This window comes from Megalobrama amblycephala, linkage group LG7 (assembly GCF_018812025.1).
Source record: "Megalobrama amblycephala isolate DHTTF-2021 linkage group LG7, ASM1881202v1, whole genome shotgun sequence".
Classification (NCBI taxonomy): domain Eukaryota; kingdom Metazoa; phylum Chordata; class Actinopteri; order Cypriniformes; family Xenocyprididae; genus Megalobrama; species Megalobrama amblycephala.
The window spans coordinates 45,076,099-45,102,466 of NC_063050.1; the positions used below are offsets into that span (position 1 = coordinate 45,076,099).

The window sequence follows — 26,368 nt, forward strand, 5'->3', positions numbered from 1 at the left end:
AAAACGCGGTCTCTGTAGTCGCCACAAGGTCCGAAAACGGCAACAAAAACAAACTGATGCAGCCTGGACCACTTAACATAATAAACATGCTCCAGCCAATAACCGACAAGCAGCGTCAATACGCAAGCTACTTACATTTTAAATGCGCGTTCATGACTGTTTCAGGAAGCACGGGGGGGAGGGCCAGGAGGAGTAGGAGGGAGGGTCTAGCTAGCCTCTGTTTTGTTTGACAACACTTCGAACGTCAACAGGAAGTTACTCCGCTCAGAATCGCTTAGAGAGCCTTTAAATGACTGCGGTTGTACCTGAAAGCAGAGCAGCCCCAAGCACCGTGCTTGTCTGTGAGGATGTTTACAATCTTCTGGATGAGCTGGGTGGACGTGACGTGATCCCGGTACTTGGCGGCCCTGATCAGATGATCGCACATCTTCTCCTCATCACGTTTCTCAGCGGCATACTGAGCACATTGAGACTGCAGAAAGAAGAAAACAGCAGTTGTTAGTCATTACGAACTTATATTCATTCATTCTTTTTATCAATTAACATATTAAACCTTAATTCAAAAACTGTATTTAAATTATCCTTATTTAAAGGCTACTATACAAAACATGTACAGTATAACACCTATCACATACAAACAAGTTACTTGGAGGCATACGTGTACTCCTGTGCTACATTTACCCGAGAAGAATGCTGTCCATCAGACCAGGAGTAGGAAACAAAGCACACTACATCATTAGAGTGCGTGTTGATGCCTGAGTGTACATGTGCATGTGTGTGCGCGGTAACTCCATACACACAGGAAACAAATGGAACTCTGGGTCATTTCCAGCCCGTTGTCACAGTGATTAATAACACTGGACATGTATTTGCTAATGCCTTTGGGCTACGCTAAAAAATGTAGAAACTACCCATAATACACGACGAGACATTTTTCTTTGTCAGAATTTCTTATCAGAAAAGCCTTTGAACTCAAATGCAATCCTTTAACCGAGCACCTCGCACTGTAAATATCACTTTGAGAAAACTTAAATTCTGTTTTATCTGTTCGTACCAAAGTAGAAGAGTAAATGAATAAGCCGTCCTTTGTGAAAACCAATGTCCCAATCAGAATCAATAAATCAAGAGATGAGCAACAAAGCTAGTGAGATGCTGGTACAAAATCAACCCAGAATAAACGAAAACAGCCCACAAAGCACAAAACAACACGGCTTCGTTTTTCCTCCGTGCCTCTTATCTGATTCTGATGCAATGTCTAGCAAACAGCAATCAAGCGGAAAGGTTACATCAACCACTAGAGCTTGTTTTAATGTAATTCCCTCTGCTTCATCCATTGCATGTTATGGCCCTAAATTAAATTAGCCTTGGACAGCACCCATCTCAGACAACAAATACAGCAAAGGCAGCGGTCTGGTGTGGAAGCGGCGGCAGACGCAGAAGCCTGCCTCGGCAAAGTTAGTGGTAAACGCTCCAAAGTGCCTTCTAATGGGCCCTCCTCTCCAATTTGAGCATCGACTCTTCATGTATGACAGAAAATCCATAGAGATAAATCACATTAGGGAGGCTTCCCTCTCCTAATTATCAATCTGTGTCTCATTTCGCTGTTCTTAACTCTGCAGTGACCTTAAAGCCATGAGAAGAGGATGGCGGCATAAAAGAGAGATAAAAGGTAAAGGGTGAATGTTTAAATGTGAACCTATTTGGATGTCTGGCGTAACAAAAGAGCGGGAATAAAAGAACGGAAAGAAAGACAGCAATTTGTCTCTGTTCAGCGTGGAAGGTCACGTCTGGGTAAGAAATGGAAAACTCTAGATGGGTAACATTCATTTTGATGAAAGAATGGAGGAAAAAATGAGAAAAATGGTTCACAATATAAAGTTTTGACCACAATAACAAGTGCACAGAGATTATGAATGAAGGTTATGCAACTGAGTGCTTTTATTAAATATTATAATTGTAATATAATAATATTATTCTGATGAGACATTCTTAAGTTTAATCTCTGAAGCACATGAAATATGTGAAATTTGTAGAATTTATTGAAATAAAAGTTTATCAGAATAGCTTCAGAAACAAAAAGAGCGATCATCCATATTTTTTTCATTGTTCCCTTCAACGAGTGATTAACACATTATTAATTAGCTGTCATGAGTTCAAACACTTTGGCATAAACAGGCACTTTATCAACTAGTGTCAACGGCACCAAATCCCTGAGCTCCATAATGGGCTTCGTAATTTTCATGAACTTCCTGACAAATGGCTTCCTTGCAGCTGAAATTACAGGCTGAATTATAGGAAACATTCAGGTGAAATACATAGCGGTGACATTATCATCACGTTTGGGGCTGTAATTCTGTAGTGACATCATAAGACTTTTGGAAACCCTACAAGGTGAACTTAATTCAAAGGGTCTTGCACATGTTTGGCAGTCCGTTGAAGGGGGAACCACAATCTCCAGTCAAAGTGCAGTTGAAGTACAAGCCATAGCGGCAGAAACAAAACCATGAAAGTAATGTGTTTATGACTTCAGACAGAGTAATAATCCACATCTCCAAATGTTCTGTGTTCTGGGGAACTGAATCGGACAGGGTCAGCACTGATTTTCTTCAACGGACTACACCCATTAGAGCCATATTATTACAAAGGAAAAAAAACTATCGTCTATAGTAGTCTCAAACTATTTAGTCAGCATTGCAATAAAAGGTCAAAATAAAATGCATACATGCATTTTTTGAGTGTAACCAAAGCAACTGAATTATAATATTATAAAATATTTAAATGTATTTATTCAAAATACATCAAAATAGAGCTGTTAAATTTAACATGATTAAATGTTTTTTTTTATTCTGATCTGTATGATTTTTAAAAACGCACAAGTCATTATACAGTATCAGATCATCTACTTACTAGAATATGATCGAGAAAGACTCTTCATGGGTAATTTATTTATAAATCAATCGTGGTAGTGACATTTAACAAAAATAGTCATTTACATTTGTTTGCATGTTAAATTTGAATCATCATTGTGGGTGATGCTCAACTTCTTGGAAAAAAATACGTTTGCGTTTGCAGTTTGCAGAGCTTACTAATTGTATGTTGGAGTTTTAATTTGTTTTCTGAAGTGAAAAAAAAAAAAAAAATATATATATATATATATATATATATACAGTCAAACCAAATATTATTCAGACACTATATATATATATATATATATATATATATATATATATATATATATATATATATATATATATATATATCAATTGTCAGAATTACTGTATTTGCTGCATGTTTCCTCTTGGAAAAACTCAAAAAGGTCTTCTGAGAAAATGTAATTGGTTTCTGAAATCTTCTGAATGTGTGATGTTGCATCTACGGCAATAGGTGTTGGTATAAAATCCAGCAGAAAACAAAAATCACTCTTAAATAATCTCTGCACGTTCAGAATTCACAGCTAAAACCAAAGCACAATAAAATAACGATGACTCTCCTGTTTACCAATGAAAGCAGATCCCAGCATTTGTCTGTAACAACATATGAACAATCATGGACAGCAGTCTTACCCTCTCCTCCCTAAACAGGGTAGCAAGGTTAAACAAAATAATCATCATCTGCCAGGGACCAGAACTCATTATGTTCCATCAGTCCCCGTGTATGTGAGTTAGTTAGTGTGACACGACATGCATGTAAGTCTACACATTACACACAGTTAAGGGTTTGCGGTGTTTCTTCTAGAACGAGTCTAAGCAGTGAAAACAGTGGGGATCTTGTTAAACTGCTTGATTTGCACTCTGTTGACAGTGAAGTACACAGCACCATGACTATCATCTTTCTCTCCTTGCCAGTCCCTCCCTCAGGGTTTCATTTACACCAGGAAACTGTCCTACTGATGCCTCCGTCCTTGCAGCATCTGAGGGAATGCAAATACAGTGCGGAGGATATGCATGCATCGTTCAGAGAAACAAAATGAAAAATGAAGGAAAAAAGTGTGTATGCCGTGTCATTCGGCCAATCAAATCCAAGAGATTTTCATTGCACTTGATCTTTTGACCCACTTTCTTTCCGAATTTAAAGTCACCACATAAAAATTGTAGCCAGGGGAATTCAGACAAAAGCAAGTCAGGAAAGCGAAAAGTGACAACCAAGAAAAATGAAGGCTTAAAAGTACAATAGTGAACAAAAGTCACAGAATGACAAAGGCTGACAGGCACTTCAATTCCGGAGCGATACTGCTGTCAGCCAACGCCTCTCTGTATTGATTTCCCTCCATCCCTTGTTCCCTCGGCGATAGATGGAGAAGGAATCTAGTGTGAAGCAACTACAGAAAGAGAAAAAATGTTGCCCCCCCTCCACCCTCCTCCTTTTCCAGAGTCAGGGTGACCATCAAGGTTAACACAGGTGCAACAACTTATCAAAGTATCTCTGGCTTCTCTCTTCCCCTTTTCTCCTTCCTTTATTTCGTGCTTTTAATGGACTAGTCACAATGCGTAGATGGCAGATTCTTCATCTTTCCTCCCACCCCCTCTCCAAAAAAAAAAAAAAAGCATTTCTTTGGTTCCATTACTCTACATGGGCCACGGGCAGCTGACTCCTGTAACTTCAAGGTCACGCCGTGTGAGAAATTGTAGGAATTAACTGTCCTTTTGAGGTGAAAAATAGTCAAATGAAGGAGATGTGCGGAGAGTGAAAAATGAACATGTCTGCTGGAAGTCGGCGAGGAGCAGGTGTGGATGAATGTGAATGCAGGATAATGTTTATACTTCTGGTAAATAAAAGAAACGCATATGGTTCTGAACCCATTGAACAACAGATTATGAACAGAGTGCTACTGTTGGGAAGGTGATAACAGGGCAAATAAACAGTCTGAAATAATATCTTCACAAGCAAGAAAATAAAAAGTTTGTATGTGTGTGTGTATATTATATATATATATATATATATATATATATATATATATATATATATATATATATATATATATATATATATATTTATATTTACACACACACACACACAAACACACACATATATATATAATAATGTGTTTAAAGAAAGGCAACAAATTAAATATTATTTTGGTCATACTAGTAAAAAATATGTGACCCGTGTTGGCAAAATGAGTCCGAATGCGCACTGGCTAATTACAGGCTACAAGCAAAACAAGTCAAAAAAGGCCAATTATCTTTATTTGTATGTTTTCTGAGAGGAGTACCTTTCAATTCAATTCAATTAAAAATTGCTTTATTGGCATGACTGTAAATAACAGAATGTTGCCAAAGCTAGAAATGCACATATATAATGTATATACATAAAACAATAATAAAAAAACATCAAAATAGAATAAACTATTATCAAATATTAAAGCACTATCAAATATTATAACATAACTTAAACTTAAATTAACAGTGTAACAAATTAGAACATGACTGAACATTTGATACCACAGTGTTTTAACATCTATACACACACGCATACTGAGGGTCACTGTGGTGGACGGTAGGGAAACACACTGAGGTCAGACACACACATTACACACATTCACCTGCTGTCTCTCAGGCCGTGGCACGTCCACACATATCTCACAGCCAGTGCTGCTGTCTGTCCCTCTCCTAATATTATCTTTATTTGTTCTACTTCAGTCATGGCAGTAAAGTTCTTTATTGAGTTGCTTTCCTTTGTCCATGAAAAGTGCTGTTTTCCTCTGCTCGCTTCACAACTTCACAAGCAGCATTACAACTTTGTGAATATTCATAGCGAATTCTCGATGGCATGAGTCTGAACCAATGAAAAGTGATTTTTCAAACTCATGCTGATGTAAACAAATTGATCTTACTTATGCTGACTGACAGACCCGAAGTGTGCACACAAAGATGCCTCAGACAGCGCCAGATCCAGATATACACACATAAACAGAATTAGAGTACTTCAAAATATTGAAGTAAAATATTGGGGGGGGGGGGGGGGGGGGGGAGTTTAATACATATGTTTCCTACAGATATTTGCTTTTGATGAGGTGTGTGCCAAATTTGGTGTTATTAACAGGGATTTTTTAGTTATGGTTGCTAGGTGATTTTGTTTTGGAACTCGATTTTTTTCTCAAAATTGACTTTGCTGACTATCGACTTCAAACAGGTGTACCTCAGTCATTTGTTCTCTGATTCCAACAACTCATACATCATTTTTAAGGTTTTTAATAGAGATTGTGAAAATAATAACTTATTTTCGAAAATTTGCTCATTGTGACTCATTTTGCCAGCACAGCTCACATATGATGTTGAATGTGTTGAATAATGTTCTTGGTGTTTCCTTTCTGTGACAGGGTGGCTCAAAAATAAGCTACGAGAGTTTATATTGAATATACCAGATACAATTTATTGTCTAACCAAAATACCAATAATATCCCGAAAAAAAAAGACTTTATGCATAATGTGGGACTTTTAATTTTAAACAATTCTGAAATACAGAGTGACTCTTATTTTGAAATGTCTTTACTATTTCCAATTGCTCATTCAAACAGATGAGGGAGATAATATATGCACCTTTACAACCATCTACAACATATAATATATACACCATTAAGTAAATATTGTCATAATTGATCAACAGAAGATCATAAGCAATCACTTGGCATAAGTGTGCAGTAGTCATTGATTGCAAACTGCAAGCCTGTAAAACATGCAACAACACAGTGTTTTAAATTTGAACTTGCAGCACTTACATTTATTTAAATCAAAGTCATCTGAGTTTTAATAATCACGTTAGGCCGTATCACGATTGCTTTTTTTCATCCCCAAATTTAAGACCTCTTAAAATGAAAATTAAGACTTTTGTTGTACCAGTTAAGATATTTAAGACAGTTTATGTTCTTAAATTTGATCAAACTGAATTTAAGATTGAAATAACGCCACTTTTTGTAATGTCTAATCGCAACAATGCAATGTCTGAATTATCTTTTCTCAGCATATATTGATTAATCGATCAGTCAAACCGCATATCAAATAATTAAAATGATTAGAAATTCTGTGTAATCCCTCAGTGTTCTTAGTGTGAGAGTGTAGCGAGAACTACTAGAAGCAGAAGGGCTCTATTCACGAGAGTGTCATGGACGACATACAGTATAATGACCTGCTGCACTGCCATCACCTGGGGAATTAATTAAAGAAAAATGAAGAGAGGACAGAAAGAGGGAAAGAGCATGTATTTCACAAAGCCATTATTTGCAGAAAAGATTTACGGTGAAGCTAAAGGACAGCTGCTGGCTTATCAAAAGGCACAAGTATAACCTTATTGAAGCCCTAGGTACACCATTTCTTAGATTTCCTTTTGTTTGGCTAGTACAGATAACTGTCAGAGGCTGGAGGATAAGTGAACATGCACGCTGGAATAATACAGGGTCATGAGTCTCATTTCGTAGTTGATGTCATTAACTCCTGTTCTTCTCTTACAGGAACACAGACACTAAACGCTAATGAAGTGACCCATCACCTCTCTTCACACACACTTCAGTCGGGAGTCAACTCAATTACACTACATCACTTCAAGATCAAGTGAAAGCTAACAAAAAAAAAAAAGCAAGACAGTGAAAGAGAAAACAATGACCTCGTTCTATCACATCTGAAAGATCTGGCCCTTTGGCCCAGTATCCTCCACATTTCATTTCTAATAAAGAAAGACTCTCATTAAAGAAGGAAGTCACTCTCTCTCTTTAAATCTGTCCTTTCTTTTCTCCCTCACAGGTATCAGCCGCCATCGTACAGTTGTTACCGGAAAAATCTTTTCCGTATTAGAGATCCTATTAGAAAGAGAACACTAAAAGATAATTGGATTTCCAGCGGTTATCTCTGTGTCCGTCAGGACCCTGCTGTCCCTGTAATCTCACTCTCAAGGGGTAAAGATAACTCAATCCCAGAGAGGATGGATGAGTGTATATATGTGTGTGTGTGTGTGTGTGAGACACAGAGACAGGAGGGGAGCGGGGGAGTGTATAAAGGCATATGTTATCCATCTAAGTAATAAAAATGTGTCTAAATCACTGGTATCCACCATCATCTCTTCTGGTGGATTTGAACCCTGACAGAGAACAAACATAAATTTATTTTTATTTCCTAAATAATTCAGACTACAGAATGCACTGGAACAAAGGCTGTCTTTAATGCTGCCACCTTTCTCCTAAGACCCATTCCTCAAATGAACAATACACTACACGTAGAGGTCCATGCTTCACATACGAGCGTGCAGTTACTGAATAATGTTCAATAAAATTGACTGTTTTCAGACTTGTAGTTTGTTTGCTTTGTTCTGAATCATACAATAAACTGTCATAATGTTGCATTTTCTCCTTGGTTTAGTTTACAGTGAACCACAGACTCCTATGATCTACCAGGTACGCTTCATGGTTATCACAGGGATTTTGGTTATGTTTGGTCTCTGGAACAGATTGAAATGGAACCGGATCTGAGTGTGGTGTTCAAATATGCCTAACTAAGGGAGAAAACACACCTGAATCAAATGCTCCATATAAACTAAGTGTAAAAACACTGTAATGCATTATCAAGATGAGATTTATCTTCTAAAAAATGTTTGTTACAATTATTAAGATAATAACTTTGACTTTCATTTGAAAGTCATGTTTCTAGTATCTGTAAAACCGCCTTCTTCCATCTAAAAAATATATCTAAATTACGACATATGCTCTCAATGACAAATGCGGAACAGTTGGTTCATGCATTCATGACCTCAAGACTAGATTATTGTAACGCTCTACTGGGTGGTTGTTCTGCTCGGCTTTTAAACAGACTACAGTTGGTCCAAAATGCGGCAGCTAGAGTTCTTACTAGAACCAGAAAGTATGACCATATTAGTCCAGTTCTGTCAACATTACATTGGCTCCCTATTAAACATCGTATAGATTTTAAAATCTTGCTACTTACTTATAAAGCTCTAAATGGTTTAGCTCCCCAGTACCTAAGTGAGCTCTTAATGCATTATAGTCCTTCACGTTTATTGCGATCTCAGAATTCAGGCCAGTTGATAATACCCAGAATATCAAAATCAACTGAAGGCGGCAGATCCTTTTCCTATTTAGCACCTAAACTCTGGAACAATCTTCCTAGCATTGTTCGGGAAGCAGACACACTCTGTCAGTTTAAATCTAGACTAAAAACACATCTCTTTGCTCTTGCATACACATAACACATTATCAATACATTAACATTTTTCAAATCCGTTAAAGGATTGTTACGCTGCAATAATTAGGTCGGCCGGAACCGAGAACATTTCCTATAACACTAGATATACCTGTACATCAGAATAAGAATGGCATCTACGCTAATATCTGTCTCTCTGCTTATCCTGAGGTTTGCCGGGTGCTGGATCCAGGCCGTATCCAGATCAGATGGAGAACCTGTGTCTGGACCTGACTACAACGTAGCCCAGGAGACAATGGGCCTACAGATCCAGTTCTGGCTGCATCTATAATTCAGATTTTTAATCCCCGTATCCGCTTACATATATTTATATATAATCTATTTTTAATCTCTATAATAAAAATGTATAATTCAGATTTTGATCTCCATATCCATTTACATATATTATATATATCTTCCAAGGGGTTTTTTCCCTCCTAGGACTTTTTTCCCAGTGTTAGCACGCTGGGTTTTTCTCCTAGGGGGTTTTTTCCACCCCTGGGAGTCAGCCGACATTGGCTTAATGTAGCACCATCTTGTATATGTTACATATTACCACGCTTGTTTGTACAGCTTATTTTTAACCACTTCCCTTTTTTCTGTGCTTCTAATATGTAAAGCTGCTTTGAAACAATTACCAATTGTAAAAGCGCTATATAAATAAATTTGACTTGACTTGATTAAGAGAGGAACTATGACTTCATGTCCCGTATTCTGACAAGACTGGGATTTACATAGCTTTTACTAAAAAGGAAGTGTCTGCTGTCTGAATGTGGCCATTACAGAGACTCATGTGCCCTGGATGCATAACAAAACCCATTGACATAAACAAGACTTATACATGATTACATTATAACATTAGGTATTTAATAGAGGGGATGGAATTTAGACTAAGATCAAACCTGTCACTAATATAAATGTTCAATCTGAGTAGTTTGCGATAGTAGTTTATGGGCCAGATGTACTAACAGCTTGCACCACTGCAAATCCTCTATTGGCTTTAAAAAACTACTGTCGGGATTTACTAAAGACACGCAGTGGAAAATTAGTGCTGAAAAGGCGTGAACTGAGTTGTTTTTGCAGATGACCTTATTGCATATGCATTTGTAGGAGTTTCCCTTTCAGACGCAAAATTTATGGGAGGAGAGTATATAAATGAATCACGCAGCGTGATTTACTAATGTTTGCACAAGTCAATTTACTGGTTTTTCTTTGCGCCATTATTTAACGCCCAAAAAAAAAAGCATGTCTTAACCCATTTTGCGAAATGGCTGCAATTGTTGCTGCCAGGAGGAGACACTGCAGAGAACAGAGAGCGCGTGACAGAAGGAAGGAAATATTTTTCACTCGTATTAATTTCTTCCACTCCTATTAATATCGTTTCCCAAGCCATGTTGGTCTATATATACATATACATATACATATATATACATACACACACACACATACATACATACATACATACATACATACATACACACATATATGCATATATGTGTGTGTGTGTGTGTGTATGTGTGGGTGTGTGTGTGTGGTGTGTGGGTTTGTATTTTTTGTTTATCAGATTAATTGTAACAATTTGCGCCTGTGTCGACCCGCACCTGATGAGCATCAGCTCTGCTTATTTGTGACCAAACACTAATTTGCACTGCTCTTGGAAGATTGCGTTGGTCATTATCTAAATGATTTGACTGCGTCTGTGTTCTTTAATTTGTGTGTCAGCAGTACATCACGTGCAAAACTTACCACTCCCATCAGCATATTTGGAATTGCGCTCTCACGCTAATTTGCCCCGTTTAGTAAATCTGGCCCTATGTATGTATTTATGTATTAATTTATTTATTCATTCATTCATTCATTCATGTTTATTTTTTTTTTACAGATGTTGTGCTATCATTACCTGAAATTTTATTTAACTCAGAAAGTTGTAAATCCTGAAAGAAGGTGCACTAGGCAGTAAATCTTAGAAATCAGCTAAAAAATTTGGTTTATTCGCAGTATTCAACAAAAAATAATACACCATAATTACAGACATTTCTGTTGGGCAGGATTAGATTTCTCAGAGGACCCATGAGTTAGCCAAAAAAACCGCAGGTAATTTTCTCAGTAATTTTACCTAGGTTGAATGAGAAAAACACAAATTAACCCTACCTCCTCAAGGAAAACTAGGCCTGTTCGAATATAGCTAAAGTGACATAACTGTTGATCACAGTCAACTAACAGGTAAATTAACCTCATTCTGAATGTAGTCAAGGCTACAGCATTAGACACAGTAATTCATGAATGAAACAAATGTTCAAAAATAAAAAAATAAAAACTTTTCCAACCATTCTGGTTCTCATATGTCTCATATTTCATGCTGTTCCCTTAAATATCCAAATCCTGTGCAAACTACTCTTCAGGATGGAGAGGCAGTGCAATTCCCCCAGGGGCATCTTTCACTGGCCTGTTATTTTTATTGTGGCCGTGCAAAATGAAACCAGTGGCTCATAGAAGATGGCAAGAGCCGGAATGGAGGAAAATCAATACAGCAATATCAGTGCTGCACTTATCGGAGGCTTACTGCTTTTCAGGGGTCACAGAGGAGCAACTATATCTAAGTGAAAGGTTTCAATACTGAGATACAGTCTTGATAAATCTGTGCTATGTACAGACATCTAGTGAGAAAATACACTTAAAAGGAAATTAATAAATAATTGAACTTTGACAGCAGATGTATCCACTTTTGTTTTTCAGTTAATTTTTTGTATGCAATTCAGGATTTTTCTACAAACACCCTGGATGAGACAGACCTACAGTTTGGGAAGCACCAACTTAATCATTGCCGTTTTTTTTTTTCTTTAAAAAAAAAAAAAAACAAGGCCCTTATCAATGTGTTCCATAACCATCACATTTAACTGTGACCCAACTAACCATGGCCTACAGTAATTTGCCCTTCCCTCAACAAATGACTGTACATGTACTGTAGCCAGTGTTCTCCTTCAGAAGATTCCCAGCTATCTGCCTGCCTGCCCAACAACGGTTTCTCTTATTAAAGTAGAGTTTGGGTCACTGGATTGCCACAGTTTATGGTTTTCGTCATGGAAAGCTTCAGACTTTAGACTCGGAGTGACAAAATATGGCATAATATGGCCTAGTCATGTGAAACAGTCTGAGTGAATAACCCTGCTTCACAAGAGAACAGCATTATGGGAGATTTCAAGTAGAGAATTTAATAATACTGTGGCCTTTTATTCATGTAATGTTGAAGGCATATTTTCATATTTAGCTGAAGAGTGTAACATCTCAGTGTATATTTAGCATTTTATATTAGCATCCATCCAACTAATGTGCCTGACATTGATTATTGGTGCATTTTTTCCCCACATTTGGCAGAATATACAGCAGCATTTTTGAGAATAATACATTCTCCACCGTGCAGTGAGTGAGGCTGGAAAAGCAGAAAGAATCGGACCAGAGGGGCCAATTAGAGTGAAAAAGGAAAGCTAAGCATGTCCCTAGAGTTCGGCCGTCCTCCACTGAGCGTCTGTAAGAATTTGGCCAATCCTGGGAATTTGGGGCAGCGGGAATGATGAGAAAGGGTGTTCCGAGGTTCCCTCTAAATGTCACTGTGAGGTAAGGAAGCTTGTTTAAGCAGGGTATATTCAACCAATACTGCCAGCTTTCAGCTGTTGTACAGGGCACATGCCTGCAGGCACTCTGTAGTGTTGAGTATTACTGCTGTAATGGCTGTGTCATTAAATCTGTTGTCATTTACAGTGTTGGGGGTAACGCATTACAAGTAAGAGAAGTTACGTAATCAGATTACTTTTTTCCAAGTAACAAGTAAAGTAACGTATTACTTTTAAATTTATACCAAAATATCTGAGTTATTTCTTCAAATAATTAATGCAAGTTACTTTGTTTTCCCATTTATTGACTGTTGAGTCATGTTGAGAGGATTGCGAGTAACTGTAGAGGCATTGTATGCACTGTGTAAACATGATGGTTATTGTAGTTCTAGACTAATCTCACTTGAAAAAAGCAGAATGAATGAATGAATGAATGTATAAAGACTGAAACGCACTCTCAGAATATTATGCAAACCTGCAATAATTAAATTTGTTAGATAAACATACTTTATGTATTTAATCTCAAAGAAACAACAATAACATGTTTTTTTCTGAATTGAAAAAACGTGCCTGAAAGCTGTTGACCCTTCTTCTAAGACGCATTTAAGTAAAGAGTAGCTGAGAAAAACACGTTTTCTGATTCAGTATCTGCACTGAGATGAGATGTTGTGAGGCTATATGTCAGTGTCATTATTCTAACGTTATTTTCTTAACTAGTTACAAAATAAAGTCTCTCACCTCAAAAAAACGAACTTTCCCGTCTTGCCAGATGTTAAACTGTGCTTGTAGCACAAAATAAATTACGAGCATGCAACGTCGTAGTCACGTTGTCAATTAGTAAGTCATGAAAATAAAAAGTTAGATTGCTTGTACTACATGTGTTAGCTGAGAAGGATTTGCATTCAGGTATGATGCTCATTCTATTCATCAGGAACAGTGTCCATATTATGTTCCATTACCAGTTCCTGTTAGTATTGTGTATTTACCATGGTAACTGTTGTTTCCATAACTCCAAAATACCACTTAATTTTGTATATTTTTGAATGGCTGTGGTGGCTTATACCAATTAACTAACTTTATCATATTAACAGAAACTAGTTTGGGACTGCAATTTAATAGCCTTACATTATACTGTTTATTCATCATTTAGTATTAGTCATATTCTTACAATTTATGTGCATGTTCAGTAAAGTGGGACAGTACTTGTGTGTGTCAACCACTTTTGTGAAATAAATTTGCTTGGTTTTTAAAAGCAAATTTATTATATTTTTTTTAATGAATTAGGTTTTTTTTTTTTTTAAAGTGGGTCACAGCCTAATGACTATGGGGAAATGTGGGTCCCATGGTCAAACCAATTGAGAACCACTGATATAGAGCTCACAACTAGGAAAAATTCAACTCCGTTCCTGTGGTGGCGAATAATGTGATTCTGATTCTTTGAGCTGATAATGAGAACTGGAGGATCAACTGTGGGAGTTTTTTTTTTTTTTTTTCCCTAAAAACAGTGAGACGTTGGGTGAAGCGTTTGAGGGAAGCTGCCAAAGTAAGTGTACAGGCCAATCACATACAAAACATGACCCTAACAAAGCGGACTACTGCAGAACCTCTCAAAGACATGATACATGATCTCCTTCCCCGATTTTACATGTTTACTTTTAATACTGTACTTCAAATGTTTTCCTCTCATAGTTTCAGTTCAGAGACCCTGCCTTGAACCTTTCTGAAAGCATAACATTTTACAACTGGAGGGTGGGAGATGTTGAACAGAGCAGAGCCCATTCCGCCTTTACACTGTCACATCCTGCCCCAGTGCCAGACAGAACCAGAGGGAGGGATGGGAAACGAAAGGAAACTAGAAATGAAGGTGCTGTATACCTGTCACTGGTGAAATTCTCACACAAAGGGAGCACAACAGGCAGAACATGAGTCCGAGGGGAATCGTGGGGGGAAAAAAGAAGCAGGTAGACCGAAATAGAGAATGATCGGAGGAATGAGAAAGCGAGACTGCAGTGATAAAAGAGGTGATGTGTGTGCGTGTTTGGCGGGGCAGCGGTGGAGGAATGCCCCATGGCTGTGCTATAAGGAATAAATCAACTGTGCTGCTATGTTTTGGTAAGATACATGCCAAACGCAATCTCTCTAGCCAAAGCTTGAAACCTTCTTCCATATAAGTTGTGTTTGAAAAGAAAACATTTGTTCTCCCTCACGTTGGCAGCTTCTCAGTTCCGACAGACAAAACTTTCTTTTTTAATATCCTCACAGGGGCTTAACAATTTCATTAAATCTTACAACAGTTTTTTAAAATTGTAAATCAACCCTGAAACAGAATACATCTGCATAAAGTGAAAGTGGCTTGTTTGTACAATATGTCAAGAAAATTTAGTTATTGCTTCACTCAGCTGCAGCAGAAGTCTTCAAGATCCCACGAAATGAATTGACTTGTAATTTTTTTTTTCTGGGTTGATGTATTTCCTGTTGAAACAGTAAGTTGGGGCAGGACATATCGAAGGGATTGTCCTTTTTATACACTGCCATTCAAAAGTTTTGGGTCAGTATTTTTTATTTATTTTTTTATCAGAAAGTAAAACTTTTATTCAGCAATAATGCATTAAATTGATTTAAATTGATTTTTACTTTGTTACAAAAAAATCTATTTCAAATAAATGCTGTTCTTTTTAATTTTTCAATTGATCAAAGAATGATGAAATAAATGTGTCAAGCTTCCCACTGTATATTACACACTTTTTTCAACATTGATAAAAAAAATTGGAAATGTTATTCGTGTTTCAAATTTGCAGATTAGAATGATTTCTGGAGGATCATATGACACTGAAGACTGGAGTAAAAATTAAAAAAAAAAATTACAAATATAATACAAAAAATATAATAAATAATTTAATAAATAAAATCTCACAATATTAGTGTTTTACTGGTTTTTTTGATCAAATAAATCCAGAACTGGTGAGCAAAAACAATCTTACCAACCTTAAAATTTTGAACAGTAGTGTACATAGCCAATAGTTTACGTCACAGCCGTGAACCATGATTTGCTACTTGCTATTTCTAGTCAGAGAAAAGTGGTATTATAGGGAGAAACATTCTAATTTTAGACACCATTTGATTGGACAAAATCCTGTCAAACGCAACATGGGTCATCTGTATTTTTGGCCCATTTAATAGTGCAGGAAGCACTAGCAGTATTTAATTGGTGTCCATCAAATCATTTCATGGGGTCTTTAACTATTGGAAGCTTTCATTGACTGCAGATAAGAACTCATGCAGACTGAGTGAGTGAGTGAATGTATGTGTGTGTGTGCGTGTTTTTGTGATTTATGAGGACGCAAATTTGTATAATGACATGGGTATTACACTGGTATTATGACGTAAACATGAAATATGAGGACATTTCATGAGTCCTCATATTTAAAATAGCTTTAAAAACATACTAAACAATGTTTTATCAAAAATGTAAAAATGCAGAATGTTTTCTGTGATGGGTAGGTTTAGGGGTAGTGTAGGGGGATAGAATGTACAGTTTGTACAGTATAAAAACCATTACGCATATGGAATGTCCTCACCAAGATATCAAAACAAACCTGTGTGTGTGTGGGTGTGTGTGTGTGTGCGTGTGTGTGTGTGCGTTTTTGTGACATATCAGGACACAAATGTGTATAATGACATGGGTATGACATAGGTATTACAAAAAGAGGTGACTTATGAGGACATTACCCCATGTCCCCACTTTTCAAAGGCTTATAAATCATACAGAATGAGTTTTTTTGAGAAAGTAAAAGTGTGCACAGTTTCCTGTGATGGGTAGGTTTAGGGGTAGGGGTAGTGTAGGGGGATAGAGAATACGGTTTGTACAGTATAAAAACCATTACGCCTATGGAATGTCCTCACAATTCACAAAAACAAACCTGTGTGTGTGTGTGTGTGTGTGTGTGTGTGTGTGTGTGTAGGTGTGTGTGTGTGTGTGTGTACCTCAAACTCAGCATGTTTGTGGATGTCCTCTGCTCTCTGGCGGCTCAGAATGAACTCGGCCTCATTAGCTACACGCACCAGATGGTCCTTCATGGTGTGGCTCAGCAGTCTGCACATCAAAAACACATTGAACATTAAGAGTTCACAGCTGACATCACATGATTCTATCTGAATTATTTTCTACAATGACGCAGTTTGTGTTGGTAAGATAACTGAATCCACGTTAGGATTTCATACAGATACGATTAAACTAAATTGGAAAACAAATCACACACATACTTTTACATTTATTAAGAACTGTACTGATCGTAAGAGATGCAACAGACGCATTTACAGACATAACAGATCCACAGATACTGAAATTACTATACCAATAACCCAATAACTATTTTGATATTATGGCTGATATTATAAATCTATACTACTTTATTAAAAAAAATTAAAATAAAAAAGTTTGCATGCTACAAGTGAATTTAGCCATTACGTTATAATGTACAACACGTAAATATAAGCTGATGAACAACCAATATTGGCTGATACAATAAATATTCATATTAATAATAACAATAATAATAATATCTGCCAATATCTGCAATAAATAATGTGGTATTGATATATCATGCATCCATAATAAAGCATTTATTGTATTGTATATAAATTCCATGGGCTCACAAAATAGCAAAAGGATATCTTCCACATCTCTCAACTGTTCATCTGTGAAGTAAACTGCACTGATTTAATAACACAGTTGTTAGGCCATCAAAGTGCAAACAGTACGCTAAACCAACTTAACTACACCATGTAAAACAAGCAGAAAATCATATTTAGCACGGCAGCTAAAACCACCCCCACTAAAACAACCAGCGATTGATTTGTAAATGATACGTATCTAACAAGATACGGATGTAGGGGGTGTGGAGAAGGGGGCAAGTCTCACCCCAGCTCATGTTTCTACATATGTAAGAACAGCCTTCCTTGGATAAACACACACACACACACACAGTTTCTTATCACAGGGCATCTGACGATTATAGGGGTTGATGGTAGATGAGACGTATCCTGCTTTTACTGCTACTGTTTGTCAGCCCTCATCAAAACCTGAAGCTGTTCTGTCTATCTCAGAGTCTTGTTTGTGAATCAGCATTGCTTTTTCTGTCCATGGTGCCCTGGGTTAGCACAGACGGGGAGGAACCTGATCTTGAAACAGCACATTTACACCCCGGGCAGATTTGTGAACAACACAAGCCATGGCCTAATAAAACATTCCCCCCAGGGACAGAGATGAGTCTCTCAGCAGGTCAGGAGGCTCAGGCCTCTGCAAAGTGGAAGAATAACAGGCGGAGGGTGGAGGGCAGAAACTCGAGCCTGGTGTGTCAGCGGTGGGCAGCGGGGGAGCGGACGTGCCAGGGTCTCTGCGGTGACCCTCTCCCACCCCTCTCACCCCGACTGCCATCAATAACACAGCCCACTCTCTGTGACTGCCATTCTATAAGCCTTTCGCTTTCCTGTCTTTATCTGTTTTTACTTACTTTATGCTATGACAATCTAGAGAAACAAACAAAAAATTTGATTATAGTTTACACAATGGTGATATCATGAAAGATGTAATTCTGCACATTGCACCACGTGACATTTAACAACCTGAACTAACCTTGCCTTGTCATAAAAAGGTCAAATTATCTAATATTTTGAAAGACTTATTGACCATGACACACAGTCACGAGGGTCTTCAGGGGTATATAATTTGCTGTTTTATGGGTTTTTTTTTTTTTTTTTTTTTTTTCCCCTACATGTTGGTTGCAACACACACTTGATTTGGCAGACAAAAGACAAATATTAATATGCAGTTTGGTTAAATAAATATTTTTTCTTTTCTAATAAACAATAACAAAATATGATGACAAAATACTTTATAAGGTATATACTTTTCAATAATTTCAATATTTTAATGAATCTTTTCTTCTTTTTATATAATATCAGCAGAGACATTTTCGACTTGCTCCAAAAATATTTAAATTTATAATCATAAATTATAAAAGTTATATTAAATAAATATTAATATTACTTATACAAATCTTATTTCACGATATGAGAAATTTTATTTCACAATAACATATCACGTTATAGGCCTAGTTTCTTTAGTAATTTATTGTAGTTATTAAAAATAAGAACAAAGCAGCAAATAATACAAACAACAGGATGAATATAATAGAACAATTTAGTTTTTTTTTTTTTAGGTACAGTAGGTTTAACAGTTTATGTTAATACACATGATGGACATTTTGACATAATTATATGCATATTTGGTCATTCAAGCACAATAAACAGCGAAAGAGAATTTGTATATTATTATTTTATTCTCTTTATTATGTGTCTTGTCTTGTCGCTGTTACTCTGTTGCACTGTGGAGCTTCTGTCACTAAAACAAATTCCTAGTATGTGTAAACAACATACCTGGCAATAAAGCTCTTTCTGATTCTGATTCTGATTCTTATTCTGATTCTGAAGAGAACTCAATTCGGGAACACATGCTGTCTGAGGGAGGTGGCTTTCTGCGTATTTGCTTCAAATGCGTGTTAGTCAGCACGAGTAATGCATTGAAATGTTTTTTATATATCATGCAATATCATGCACACCCCGCTTTCTTCTTCTATGCAGATATATTTACATACCACGATATAAACAATATAGCAAAATCTGTACAAAAAGTATTCTCGTCACTTATTAAGGTTGAACATTAAGGTTGAACCACTGTAGTCACGATGACTATTTTAACAATGTCTTTACTACTTTTCTGGACCTTGAATGTGGTAATTTTGTTGCTTTCTATGGGAGATAAAAAAAAAACCTTTCGGATTTCATCAATAATATATTAATTTGTGTTCCGAGGATGAACGAAAGCCTTATGGGTTTGGAACGACATGAGGGTGAGTAATTAATGACAGAAATTTCATTTTTGGGTGAACTAACCCTTTAAGTGAACAGTTGAGAAAGTAAACATGTGTAACAGTATATTGGATCCATGCATTAGTCTTAAAGTGACAGCAGCGTAATATTCCTGCAGCTGTCTTTGTTTTTAATATTAATCAAACAACAGACTCGCTGCAAAAAAAAAAAAAAAAAAAAAACAATGTATGAAGACCAGTGAAGACTATGCAGTGCTATTTTATATATTTGATTACTTTATTTAATTTCTGTACCTAATCTGCATCTAACTTTTGTTATATTGGCATCTTTTCTATTGTTTACTTGTGCTATTGCTTGTAGTTTGATTATTTGACCTTATTTTATTACAGACTGTTTATTTGACTTTAATAGTGTTTGAAATTTATATTTTATATTATATTTATGTAGAATTTTTTCATTTGCATTGTTTTGCATTCCATGTAAAAAAAAATAAAATAAAAATAAAAATGTCTAGCAAGTAAAATAAAAAAATTACTAGCCAATGGCTACTTCAGAGTGTCCGCAGAGGGTTGGTATGTATGCATGCATTTGATTTTTTTTATACATTTTTGAATAAATTAATGAAAAAAAGAGCATCAAATCATTGACCACCCAAGAACAATGGAATGATCATCCCATATAATCACTGTACTGCACCGCCACAGTTTTTATTTTTAGTTCTTTTCTTTAAGTCTAATAAGAATTCAAAGAGTGTTACAAACTCTTTTGATGAAAATCAACTTGACTTTGAAAGCACTGTGACTAAATCAGTATTGATCATCTTAATTTTAGTGCAGTAAGCATTATAATGGCATATTTGATGTGAACTTTTACAGCTAGGATTACAGTGATGTCTCTGTGACAGGTGCTGGTGTGCCAGATGTTGTCTAAACCTTGACCCTACTTTCCAAAAGAAAAGTGTGTGCTTAAAGAAGAGCTGTAAAGATGGCCAGCAGTGAAGGTGGAGGAGCCTCGGTGCATCACTGCATTCATTAACATTTCTGGAGCGCTCATCAGCATGGCAGCATTCATTAACATTAATTTCCATTGCTAAGATAGAAATGAGAGCCATCTGAAAGATCTAAGGGCTTAAAATTGAAGACAGATCCTTCCATCCCAAAGGGAGTCCGAGTAAAAGAGTCCAACAGATGAGACATAAACCTGTCTGAAAACAGCAAGATACGAGAAAGATTTCCCAAGAGGTGGAGAAGAAACTAAGGCGCTGCTGCCCTCTCAGAAACACATGGGAACAAGCCAAGTTATTGACAGACGCCTTGAACTCCAGGTCACCCTGTTGATCCCCTTTCCACATTACATTGATTTCCTCCCAAACAGGATCTGATCGTACACACGCGACATAGCATTGTAGGCCAGGAGATAATGAGGAGGTGGCTAACAAAGGGTCAGAGGATGGGATTAGATAATTACCTGCCCTCGTTCACCAGCTCGATGAAGGCCAAACCCGCATTCTTTTGGATGGAATTCTGCCACTCCTGTGGAGAGAAATAAAAAAGACTTTACACTCAGTTTATACAATAAGCAGAGAGAGGATGGTTGGGTTTAGTCAGAATAAACATCAGCATAATGACATTAATATGTAAGGATTAAAATGAACTCAACATCAAAACAGAAGCTTCATCATCATCAACAAAATCCATACAGAGGAAGCGATCACAGGGGGCAGGAGGGAAGAAAGCAAAACGGGGCTCTAACATATTTATATTGTATCTTCAATGTTCAAGATTGCCTTTAACCAAGCACACCCCTCACAAACTTTAACAGGTCTCACCCGGTTGTTGTAAAAGGTGTTAGTCTAAACAACTCCTGAAACCACAGCTTTCAGTGATGTTTAATAGCCTAGGAGCGAGACCAAATCATTGACATTTTTCACAGCTGCGCCAACCTTTCAACACTTCCCTGTGATCGTCTCAAGAATAATAATAACAACCAGGTCATGAGTATGTACAAAGTCGCTCGTGTATTCTCGGGGGCTCTTTTCACAGAGAGACTGTATCATGGAGACAGCAGCGTAACGGTCCGACCCTAATGTCTCATTTGTTTCGGCCAACAGAGAGTGCTTTAAGGTTGAGGTGCTATACAAGCAATAGTTTCATAATGATGATGATTTATTTTTAATCCCCTGCTTATTTCTAGGGTCATAAATGAAAATGAAACAGGGCAAATGTACTTGCTTATTAAGCAGGAAATATTTCACCATCTTCTGGGAGAAGAAGAAAAGTGAGGCTGAAACCAAAATAAACAAAAATTAAAAATGCCAATACATGTACTGCTTTATTTATTGCAGAGGTTTTGTTCACTATTACAGCTGTTAATTCCCAGATTATGCATTTTACTTTATAGTTCCTCAAATATTTTATGCTGGAGATTCCAATCAAGTAAATCTTACATCAGTTTTCAGACAGCAAGCTAAGTCTGATTTCTACAGTATTTACATTTCAACAGAGCCAGTACAGCAAATCAATAAGACTGTTGAAGAAAAAGATATTTCTTTACCACTCACAAATAACAAATGGAATTGCTACATAATTTTTTTCAAACAGAAACCATTGGACACTCTCCCCATCTACAACTGGTTAAGTCCAGTCTCAACCAAACAGCATAGATCAAACAAAAAGAATGTTCTGAGAGTGTCACAAAGTTCAGAGAAATTCAGAGAAAAGAGAGCATCTTAACACATTAAAAATATACTAGTGCTGTCAATCGAATAAAAAAAAAAAAAAATCAATCGCACATTTATTCTGTAATTAATCGCAATTAATCACGATTAAAACATTGGAGTTTTTAATATTTCACAGTTACTCTCCAAATTAATGTAGAAACAACTTAAAAACAGTATATATACCCCCAGTTTCACAGACAAGGCTTAAACTAGTCCTAGACTAAAATGCACGTTAAAAACAGTAATGTTTTTTTTTTTTTCTAGTGTATGTTTATAAAAGCTACTTAAATATCGTAATTGAACTAAGGCCTAATCCTGTTATCAAACACTTTAGTCTTCACTGCATAAATTATAAATTAAATACAGATTAATCCTTATAAAAGCTACAATTTTCTCTGTTACCTTCGTTCTTTGATTAGCATTAATGACAGATATCACAGCAACTGGTTTATTAGGCTACTGTCACTTTAAGAGCTGCCACTGCCGCACATGACGTGGATCTGATGTGCATCTTATTTTCTCACTTAACTCTTTAAGTTCATTTTAGATGTTATTTATCTAATTTAAGACTTCTCTTATGAGGATTCTCGACAAAATGGGTATTTTGGCATTATTCTGTGTGTTATTGTTTGTTGAGGCGTGAAAGAGAACTCGATACGATGACGCGCGCCTTCCTGTAAGCACAAGTCGTGTGTGTCACACAGACACGACATTCAAAGACAGTGTGTTCTCATTTGTTTTGTGGTGCTTGAATGGTTTAAAAGCATTTGTGTAATCATAGTGTAATACTAGCCAAATTATGATGGAAGAAATGGATACTGTGTTAAATATTTTTAACGCGTTAAACTGAAAAAAATTAATACAGTGCTCAGTGTAAGTGAGTACACCCCCTTTGAAAAGTAATATTTTAAACAATATCTGAATGAACACAAAAAACAATTTCCAAAGGTTAATAATTTTGCAACATCTATCTCTTTCCATTCTTCAAGAATGACCTCTTTTAGAGACTGTGAAGCTCAACTTGTCTCTTCCCCATAGGTGTTCGATTGGGTTCAGATCAGGAGCCACTGAATCACTTTCACCCTGTTCTTCTTCAGAAATCCAACAGTGGCCTTAGATGTGTGTTTAGGATCATTGTCATGTTGGAAAAGTGCACGACGACCAAGGGCATGGAGTGATGGTAGCATCTCTCAGAATTCTCTTTCAGTATAGAGCAGTTCATCTGTGAATTCATGATGCCATCAATGAAATGCAGCTCCCCGACACCAGCAGCACTCATGCAGCCCCACATAAGGACACTGCCACCACCATGATTCACTGTAGGCATCATGCATTTTTCTTTGTATTCCTCACCTTTGCAACGCAATACAGTTTTGAAGCCATCAGTTCCAAAAACATTTATCTTGGTCTCATCACTCCAGAGTATAGAGTCCCAGTATTCTTCATCTTTGTAGTCTTTGTAGACATTTGTAGTCTAAAATTTAGCTTTGCTCCAGAGACTTTCAGAGGGATGTACTCAATTTGCATCACCCTAATTTGAGTAAAACTGAAAATTTTGTTCACTAAGTTTTATTATTAACCTTACTTTCATGTTATAAGTTAAACAGATGTTATATTAAACTTAGTCTTGTCAACATTTTGGAAATTGTTTTTGTGTTCATTGAGATATTGTTTAAAACATTACTTTTCAAAGGGGGTGTACTCATTTACGCTGAGTTAACGTGCCAATTTTGACAGCACTAAAACATACTCATTACTTTTATAGAAAGTGGACATTTAAAAAAACATTTCTTTTTTTCGACTGAATCAATTCTGGGTATTACTGTAAACTGTATAAAATGGAATAAGAAAGGGAAAATAAATGTTGCAGGGTGAATGTGAAAGGAAAATGGGGCAGGATGATGTGAAAACAGGAAGGTGCTTTTTCAGACCAAACAGCCAACTAAAGTTCAGTAGATTACATTGTGGGGAGAAACTGCACATATACTAGGATCTTTTGTTAGGAGAAAACGCTTCAGCAGCTGTCATCAACCAAGCACACAAATACATTTTCGCTACAAAGATAAATGAATGTTCGATGGGTGAGGGAAAGGCATTATTCTTTAATTAAAGGAAGCAATGACCCCAATCAAAAAGCCTTAACGATCAGTGCTGTGCGTTGGGGACAAGGCTGACGGTTATTGGATTTCAACCAGTCATTGTGATAGGGCCCTGATACGGTTTTATGGTATCCAATGCTGTTTCCATTCTGACCTGATGAGTGGATACAGGCAGCCATTTGTGACCTTTCCACTCTGACCCTGACCTAAGAGAGGTGCTTCTACAACCCAGCCACCTCTGCCCTGGTCCTGTCGTTACAGCAACCACTCACGCTGATCCATTCATGTCATCAAGACCGGGATTGTGTTCTAAGATAGAACATGACTTTTATCAGCCACACAAAACAGCTCCTGGGAAAGTTTGTATCGTAAAGATAAACTCGTAATGCTAACCTCTGTGATTCAAACCAGTCTTAGACTCTTCATCAAGGACATTTATAATTGACCCATTTCCTTCAGTCTCGATAAAACAACAAAGACTAGCATATAGGGAACACTTCCTCAAGGTCAAATCCATCCAAACACACTTGCGTAAAATGTCAGTTTCAATTTTATTGATGCTCAGGTATATAAACAAGCTATCCGAGATTGAGACTTCTGGTACACTGATTCAGGACAAGCAACTCAAAATGTCTAACATACTGCAAAGACACATCAACTGAATAACATCAACTTTTCAAGTAAAAATGATCTAAACATCCTTTTAAAAAGATACATTTATTTGTAGGACTTGATCCCAGAGAAAGATTTTTTTTTTTTTTTTTTTTTAAATAATTGCATTTGTCTTGTTCCACTGGAAATTTTTATACTTGTTTGTATTTATTTATTGGTTAATTCATAAGTCAATTCTCACTTGGATTATTATTTTTATCAAAAAATATTAAAAAGATAAATTATAAAAAAAATCTGAATATGAACAGTCAATTCTGACAGACCCTGCATATAATATATATACGAATGTATGTGTTCCTCAGCGTCAATGAATCCTCAATATCTAACTTTATATTTACATTTACCTGCATCTTTTCCATTAAACAATCACACTGCAGGTTAATCAGGCACAAAACGTGTTGACAATGCTGCAAAATGTGCAATTATATTATAATACGCTACATTGTCCTTATTTTTTAGTGAAGAGATCTATGCTATATAGTCTATGTGATGAAAACAGAAGCTTGTAATACAGAGCTAAGGGAATGCAGAGGGAGAAAAAGAGAGAGAGAGAGACCTGGTGACGCTCTTACAAAGTACTTAGTGGAATCTGGATCGGGATAGTGTGAGCGTGTGTAAACACATTCTGATCACATTTGTAAACAAAATCAGTGTAATGTTGTGTGCCCATAAAAAACATATTGCACAACATTTCCTCACACTTTAAATTAATGCTTTGATTCAATTTTATATTTTTTTTTAATAAAAAACAAAAGTAATTTTCTTCTGAAACACACAAACAACATGCTTCCATAGAGAAGTCATCCACTGAGGCATTCTTTTGTTTAGTTTTGCCATGATAATTACCGTGGCGCTGCATTCCTAATCACTGCTGATCAAGAGAACGCAATTACCCTCAAACTAAAACACAACTGAAACACAACTGAAAAAACGCAGACCTACAATGTAACGTTTTGCCTCATTCACAATGGCAAGTCAAGGAAATGTGCATGCCGTTTGGCTTCGTTCATTGAAAATAAACAAGTCGCTCTCCAGTTTCCAACCCATCAGTTATAATCACAAGTATTTGTTTGTTTTCTGCAGGCTGGGGGATTGAAGCTCAGATGAAACAAAAAAATTATCCGTCACATGTAAGAGCACTGTTTCAGATCATAACGAGCAGGAGAAGTTTACGTTACGGCTTGTCCACAG

At 36.6% G+C, this 26,368-nt stretch overlaps 1 protein-coding gene across 5 annotated transcripts in view; it reads right to left on the minus strand.

Moving 5' to 3' along the window:
* The window catches only part of lrba (LPS responsive beige-like anchor protein), a 270,378-nt gene that overhangs the window by 131,415 nt on the left and 112,595 nt on the right, over positions 1 to 26,368 (minus strand). For all 5 annotated transcript variants that reach the window (XM_048197706.1, XM_048197710.1, XM_048197707.1 and 2 more), the window contains exons 34-36: positions 21,155 to 21,219; positions 16,781 to 16,889; positions 306 to 472 (exon numbers count right to left, since the gene is read on the minus strand). In XM_048197706.1, the coding sequence (XP_048053663.1) occupies positions 306 to 472; positions 16,781 to 16,889; positions 21,155 to 21,219 (341 nt within the window). The remainder of the gene's footprint in view (positions 1 to 305; positions 473 to 16,780; positions 16,890 to 21,154; positions 21,220 to 26,368) is intronic.